Consider the following 7,726-nt stretch of genomic DNA (forward strand, 5'->3'; position numbering starts at 1 on the left):
CACAACACTAACTCTGTTTGGACAGAAATTCAAGAAAACTTTATGCGTTTTTCATTTCTGGCACAAAGCGCATCTAGTACAACCTGCAATGTGTCGCTGCCACTGTGGTTTCTACAATCCTTGTATTCATCACAGGGCTCATGATTTAGGTTCTTTTTCTCACCGACCCGTTCTGAAGGCGTGGCAACTAGACCCCCACTCCCCGCCCGAAACTGTTGCAAGTAGAAGGAAAACAAGAGAAACTCTTGCTGGAGTGGATTGCCTTCTTCAGACTTCATCTCCTTTATTCAGTTATAAACCACTAAAGCGAAAGAAGCCCGAATCCGCTTCAATTAGCGGTGTTGAAACAAACAAACGCAAATATATTCCCTCCGCGAGGCCGGGGAGGCGTCCAAGTCTCCCCAGCCGCCGCCACGTGACATCAGCGGCGCACCTGCCGCTGCTTCTCCCTACGCCGGCGGCGAAGGGCCTTCCTTCCGTCCCCTGAGAGCGCGCCCTCCCCGCCCTCAGCGGGGTCTGTGCCGCCGCTTAGCCGCGCTGTGACGTCCCTCGAATAGCAGCTCGAGGCGGGTGATTCTTGTGAGGCGGCTGGGGCTGCCCGCAACTTCCCTTTCCTTTCGCTCAGGCAGCGCTTCAGAACCAGCCAGGTCAGTGGCAGGGCGCCTCAGTCCGGCCGGACCCTTTCCCTTGGGCACGGCGAAGCTGCCTTCACTGCAGGGATGGCGGCGGCGGCCCCTGCGCCCTGGGAGTTGTTCTGGCTACTCCTTCTCCTGCCCATTTCCGTGATGCCTTCCAAGCTGAACATTCCCAAAGTGCTTCTGCCGTTTACTCCGAGCACCAGAATCAACTTCACCCTGGAAGCAAGCGAGGGCTGCTACCGCTGGTGAGTGAGGGCAAGGAGGACCTTTTGGAATCCGGCGCGCGATTGAGGCACGTGGCGCAGGTGTGCCAGCAGCTCGCGTTTGGGTGTGCAGCACGTGGGCGAGGAAGCCGGGATGGGGCCCTGGAAAATAAACCTTCTTATCTTGCGCGACCTGGGTAGTTCTGTGGAAGGGTGGTCGCTGGTCACATATCCTGGACAAGCTCCTCTTTGCCCCTTCCCCCACAATTGTCTTCTCCACAGGGCCCTTGTGCCACAGCTCCAGGCCACTTTGGAAACTAAAATGAATAGCCTGCAGGAAACATGCTACACAGCATTATGTTGTGCAAAGTTAAGTGCTCTTAGTATAATCAGGCTTTTGTTTTTTCATGGACTTGACCAGAAAAATTGCGCTCTCCACACAGGAATCTTGAATGAACTATTACATTTTGAACTATTTTGTGTGTTTTTGAATTAACTATTAAGTTTTGGTGTTCTCACCATTAGCCAAAGGCGGTGGTACCAAACTGAGCAGACTGGTCTTAGTGGCAAACATCCCAGTGATATCAGAGCAATGGTGAACATCTCTGTGTGTCCTTTAAATAAAATCCCACTTTGGGCAATGTTCCTAACGTATCAGGAAACAAATTTCATAACTTTTGGGCAAAAATGCAGGTCCATGAAAAAAGAGGGACCTGGCAGATGTAAAATAGTTGGTATCTTATTTGGCAGTTCTGTTGCATAACTCTTCCAGTTGTATAGCTGTGCTGTTGAATTCATAAAGGGTACGCCATGACAAGGGAACTGTAATATAAATTAGGTACCAACATGGCTGATTCTTCCTTGTGAATATTAACATTTTACATTAAGAAAGGAAAGTGTTTAAAAAGCTTGAAATTGCATTACCAACTTTGGGATATTTGTATGTCACCTCATTATACGTAGGCTGTGCATTTAGTAATCAATGAAATTAATAGAGAGCACACTTAATTTTTTAAATTCATCTGCTCATGCCAAATAAACGGAAACCATTTTATTTCCAAGTAGCCATTGTTCTCCTGCTGTAATCAAACTGGACAATTCAGTCAGTTCAAAGATATTCTCTCTTGTGACACCTCTTCTTCACACTTGTCCTCATCCTTGAAGCCTGCCAGTAATAGAATATTTGATACCAGTTCTAAATATTTAAAGTTTAGCCTTCATGCAGTTCCTGTTTGTTTTACTATCAGCTTTAATGTAAATGTGATTATTCCATTGATTTCAGGGGAAATTGTTTGGCAGAAGTGTGGTCAGGGTAAAGCTGAATAGCACATTTCTAAGCATATATATTCTAAAGTTCCATTCAGTTCTTGGGAATTTATTTCCTGTATGTAAAGCTGCTTTATACCAAGTTAGACCATGCTTGGATCATGAGTTCACCTAGTTCAATATGGTCTCCTCTGATTAGCAGCAGTTCTCCAGAGTACCAGGCAGGCAGAGATTTTTTTCTACTATCTGCTACTCGATGCCGTTTAACAGAAGATACAGGGGACGGAATCTGGGACTTTCTACACGCAAAGTGTGTACCAGACGCTACGCCGTAGGCTCTCCTGTAATTTCCAGAGGCAGAATATCGCCAACCACAATGCAGGCAGGGCAAAGGCAGTCTGTGTATCAAACTCCAAGCACTGAAGGAACACTTGTAAATGTAGATTCAAATCAATGTAGTCATGTTGGTCTGAAGCAGCAGAACAGAGTTTGAGTCCAGTGGCACCTTTAAGACCAGCAAAATTTTATTCATGGTATAAGCTTTCGTGTGCAACCACTCTTCCTCAGATACAGTGGAGGTTCTGTTCCACTGTATCTGAGGAAGTGTGCTTGCACACGGAAGCTTATACCAGGTCTGTGAATAAAGCTTCATTGGTCTTAAAGGTGCCACTGGACTCAAACTTCGTTCATTTGGAAATGTAAAACTGTTTAGAATGTCAGTAATTGATGGATAGCACTTGTGAAATATGCAGGCATTGTTAGAGGATATATAAATTTGTAATTTATGTCATAATCCAGTATTGTGCAAGAGAAATGGGTATCGATAGCTACAGTCCTTCACCACATTTCTTTCTGTCTGTCATGGGAGGTGTATGAGACAGGGATTTGACAAGTGCCATAATTGTGAGAAACTATGGTCATCTCTGAAAAGATATGCCTTTAGTGACCAACTAGTGGGAAAAAAATGTTTTCCCCTTCTCTTTCAAGCTGCCCATAGGACACAATGGCTAACTTGTGCGTTATCTCTGGGCAGCCTATTAAAACATTTTGCTGGCTAATAACTTTGTGGACATGTGTGGCAAGTAGAGTAATTGGCCTGGCTATGGCCATTCATTACGATCACAAGCTGGTGAAAAATAACTTTGTTCTGCAAAGCCTTCCCTTGTTCATGTTTAGTGATTACAGAAAGCAGGAAATGCATTGATTTAAGACTAGTGTTAAACTGGAGCTATATGTCTATTTTAACTGGCAGGAAGGCAGTTATCCTAATGTCATCCAGAGCTGGATCCAGCGGTGCCTTTGCACAAGTGGAAGGCACTTCTGTTCACATTAGGGGAAGGTCCATAATTTCGACTCAAGCTGCAGCTCCCCATTTCCCAATTGAATCCTTAAAGAGTAGCTAAGTGGGTGATATGGGCGGCTTCAAAACACAGGTGAAATGGGTTTTTTAAAAGTAGAACTCTGTGGTTCTTTGGCTCCAACCCTTAGAGTATATTCTAATATTTTGGTTCCCGGCCTTTTTAATTTTTCCATTTATAGTCTGCTAACATGCCTTAGTTGGGCCACCACATAGAAGTGGCAGCAGCTACAAGCATGGACGGCTTCAAAAGGGAATTAGATAAGCATATGGAGCAGAGGTCCATCAGTGGCTATTAGCCACAAGGTATATAGATAGGGGCTCTGGGGCAAGTGATGCTCTGTATTCTTGGTGCTTGGGGGGGGTCAACAGTGGGAGGGCTTCTAATGTTCTGGCCCCACTGGTGGACCTCCTGATGGCACCTGGTATTTTTGGCCACTGTGTGATACAGAGTGTTGGACTGGATGGGCCTTTGGCCTGATCCAACATTGCATGTTCTTATACATGTATGTTCTTATACTTCTTATACATGCAAATAACATATCAAATCATGCAATCCTGAACAGAGTATACTCTTCCAAGTCCATTGAAGTCAGTAGACTTAAAAGGATGTAACTCTGTTTAGGATTGCATTCTATAATGGTTAAAAAGAAATTAAAGCATAGTATCCTGATAAAATTGTGAAAATTAGGAAAATAAGTACATGTAATAAGATGTAATGCATGAGTAAACTAAAGCTACCAATCATGCTTCTGAGTGCTAATTTTGTTTTAATGTTTGTTGCTTCTTGGTTTGGTATTTAGCTTATGATTGTTTGGTAGGATTTCCTAAAGACTTTCCTAAAAGTCTTGGGGGGGGGGGGGAACTACACAGAAAAAGACCAGGAAGCAGTGTTATATCAAATGTGTTTATTCTTGTTATACATGCAGGGGGAAAAACAGGAAGTAGCCTTTTCAGTTAAAACACTGAAATATGTTGGTTATAGTTTCATCAAGAATGATTAAGCCAGCTACAGTTTACTTCTTTAATGTTTTTTTGGTTATAATTTTAATGCAAGTTGGTGTCTGGCAATGGACTTGGGTTGAGATAACAAGAGAATTTCCAAATTTATCCGCAGTGCGATTGCATCCAGTATATATAAGAGAGATAAACTGATATACTATTCATACATACCTTAATGTATGTAGAGTATATGCTTAGTTGAAAGTCACATTGCACCTGTCTGCTCCCACCTTCCAAGTGCACATTTTCCGCTTGAACCTGGCATGCAGCCTCTCCATTTCTGAAGAGGGCGTGAGATTGGCCTGTAATATTGAACTTCAGTCACATAGACCCTAGTTAAATATTACATTCAGTGCACTGATCAAAGGTGGCACCTAATAGATGAGAATGGGCAGCAGTGTGATCCCGCTTCCTCACTGTGTACACATGCTCACTCCTATTAATGATTGGATTGCAATGGAGATCTCATTCAGCCTCTTGAATAACAAACAGTGTGCGCTGTTCTGTTGGTTATGCGTTAGAAAGGAAACATTGATCAGTCATCACAGTCAAAGAGATACTCTTGCCTTGAGCCAGTGTTTCTGCTGTTGGTGCCAATAACCGTTGCAGTAATGTAGATTCAAAATTTAGCAGTTTGTTTATGCAGATTTTGAACTAGGTTAGGAAACATTATTTAATATTTTGTTGCTTGTACATTTCAGTATAGAGTCATGTGAGCTTTCATCAACCTGGAGATGCCCACAGACCATAAGAATAAAATACAGGCAGCACAAAGAGTGAATGTGTCCCAGAAAAATTTAGAAGAATTTTACAAAGACATTCATAAACACACTGGAGGGGGCTATTTTTGTAGTTTTTATTTCTTTTGGTACTTTGCTTGGCTAGTAAGAGCTCATTTGTATTGATGGACATTGGTGACTCCCAAAATATCAGCAATTTGTTTTATGCCCATTGGCCCTGCATTTTTCACTTCCTGAATTAAGCAAATTGTCACGCTTTGCAGTTCAGAGTTTGACATACCCTTTCAAACAGCAGTTTTGTTTTCAGCTTTAAGTTTGCTTTCTGAAACACAGGCAGGATGTATGAGTGGTACATCTATTTTGTGTGTGTGAGAGAGAATTTGGAGGAAGTTGCAGCAGTCTATGTTTTGGCCTTCCTAATCTATGTTTTTATCTCTTCTTTTGCTCAGAAGAGCAAACTGAGCTGGCACACGAGTGACGAAACTGTAGAGAGTCTGGGTAATTAAGCAATGCAATACAACACACTTAAAACCAGTTTTCTTTCAATTTAACTGGCCTGCCTTCACTCATTGTAATCTGTGAGTGCAGAAAAATCTGTTTTGAGTGTCCTTTATCCACCCCTCACAAAGCAACAGTGTCTGAGTTGATAGAATCCCTAGTCAGTTGTTTAAAAACATATTGTAAATATGCCAAATACTTATTTATTTCCTGCCTTTTTTCATCACAGAGGTACATAGTGCTCCCAGAAGGTCTTCTACTGAGGCATTAATCAGACCAACATCAGCTTAGCTTCTGCAAGGTTGCTGTATTATGTTCCCTCCAAATATACTATGAAACAATGAAAAGAAGGTATAGCTGCAGGTGTAAGTGCATTCAGATAGCAGTAGCCCTGTCACACTTCCATCTTGCCCTGTGGTTTTACAGGAGATATATTGCTCTTGTATCTGACTGTCAGTCAGCACCCTTTCAGTTGCTGAAATGTCTAGTACTGAGTGCTGGATAGAATCCACACAGGTCATTAGTTACTGTGCAGTTGAGTTTTCCCCATGAGGAAAGGAGAATGCATGAGGTGAAGACTCTGGTAGTGCACTATTCAATGTTATGTGAATCTAGTCCTAGAGTCAACTGCTGCTTGTAGAGCAGATCGTGGTGGGGGAAGGAGTGTAGTTTGGAGAAGGTGTCTGAGATATGGGGATGCTCGAAACCCTTCTGATCTCTTAGGAATGACGGTGTCCAGGTTCCTGGTTTACCCTCCCTTTTGACCTTAATGTTGTGCAATGCCAGATCGATAAGGGACAAAACTGCATCTCTTCAAGATGTAATGAACAGGGTGGCTTTGATCTGGCTTGCTTGGCTGTGACCTGGGTGGAGCCTGATGAGGTTGTTCCTCTTACGCAGCTGGCTTCACCCGGTTTCTCAGTTCTTCATCAACCTCGAACAAAAAAAAATGGAGGGTGGGGTGGTAATTCTGATCTGAGAGGGTTTTCCCTTTCAGAGGATCCCTGTACCTCAAATCTCTGGCATGGAATGTGTTGGCCTGGTATGGGGAGCTGGGGAGAGGGTGGGTATCTTGCTGGTGTACTGTCCACCTAGCTGTCCAGTGGATACCCTGCCGAGGCTAGCTGAAGCACTATCTATGTGGGCCTTGCGTTTTCCATTACTATTAGTCCTGGGGGACTTCAGCATCCATGCAGATGCAGCCTTGACTGGTGCTGCCTCAGACTTTATGTTGTCCATGTCAGCACTGGGACTCTCCCAAGTTGTACTGGCCTTTATGTATGAAGCAGCCCACACATTGGATCTGGATGTCCCCAGTCATAGAGCTGGTGCTGTGGTTGGTTCACTTCCTCTTAAAGGTTGGCGTGAGATTTCACAAGAGCAGCAATCTCTTTAACTGGTTTAACTATTGTAATGATGAACCTTCCAGTTCTGTTGTATGTTTTTAAAAACTTGTGAACCACCCTAAGCCCCATATTGTGGGAGAGGGACAGATATAAATCCCAAAAATATTAACAATAAAACATCATGGGGCTGTGTATCTTCAGGTGTTTCTCCATGGGGAAGGAGAGATTTATAATCACCTTTAAGATATGCATCTGAAGTGCAAACGAGGAAAGGGTTTTGAAGTCATGCAGGTTGTTTTCTTAAATGTTATTTGGATTATTAAAAGTTTAATATAAAAATACTTTACTAGGGATCATTGGCTCATGGTGCAATTCATACACATAGGTTTAAGAAAGAGCTTGAATTGAGTTCCATTCCTGTAGTCCAGAACAGGGAAGACTTCCAGGATATTCAGTTGCTGACCTAAGAGTATCAGTTCTCCTACAAAGGAATCTCAAAGGGAGATTAGAGAGACTGCTGAATTGCAACTGATAATGAAGCTCAAGACAATGCATTCTCCTGGACTGAATTAGAACCTAGGTTTCTTCTCTCATTACCAATGCCTACTATTGTCATTTGGCGTCTGGCATCACTTCACTCTCCAAGATATAAGGACAGATGGAATCACATTCTAGC

The 7,726-nt window shown here is 43.0% G+C and overlaps 1 protein-coding gene across 1 annotated transcript in view; it reads left to right on the forward strand.

Annotated features, from left to right (window-relative positions):
• The first annotated feature begins 719 nt into the window (after nucleotides 1-719).
• The window catches only part of NUP210 (nucleoporin 210kDa), a 148,948-nt gene continuing 141,941 nt past the window's right edge, over nucleotides 720-7,726 (forward strand). The window contains exon 1 of the mRNA XM_015428914.1: nucleotides 720-883. Within this exon, the coding sequence (XP_015284400.1) occupies nucleotides 720-883 (164 nt within the window). The remainder of the gene's footprint in view (nucleotides 884-7,726) is intronic.

Source organism: Gekko japonicus, unplaced genomic scaffold, assembly GCF_001447785.1.
Source record: "Gekko japonicus isolate JY-2015 unplaced genomic scaffold, Gekko_japonicus_V1.1 scaffold695, whole genome shotgun sequence".
NCBI classification, from domain to species: domain Eukaryota; kingdom Metazoa; phylum Chordata; class Lepidosauria; order Squamata; family Gekkonidae; genus Gekko; species Gekko japonicus.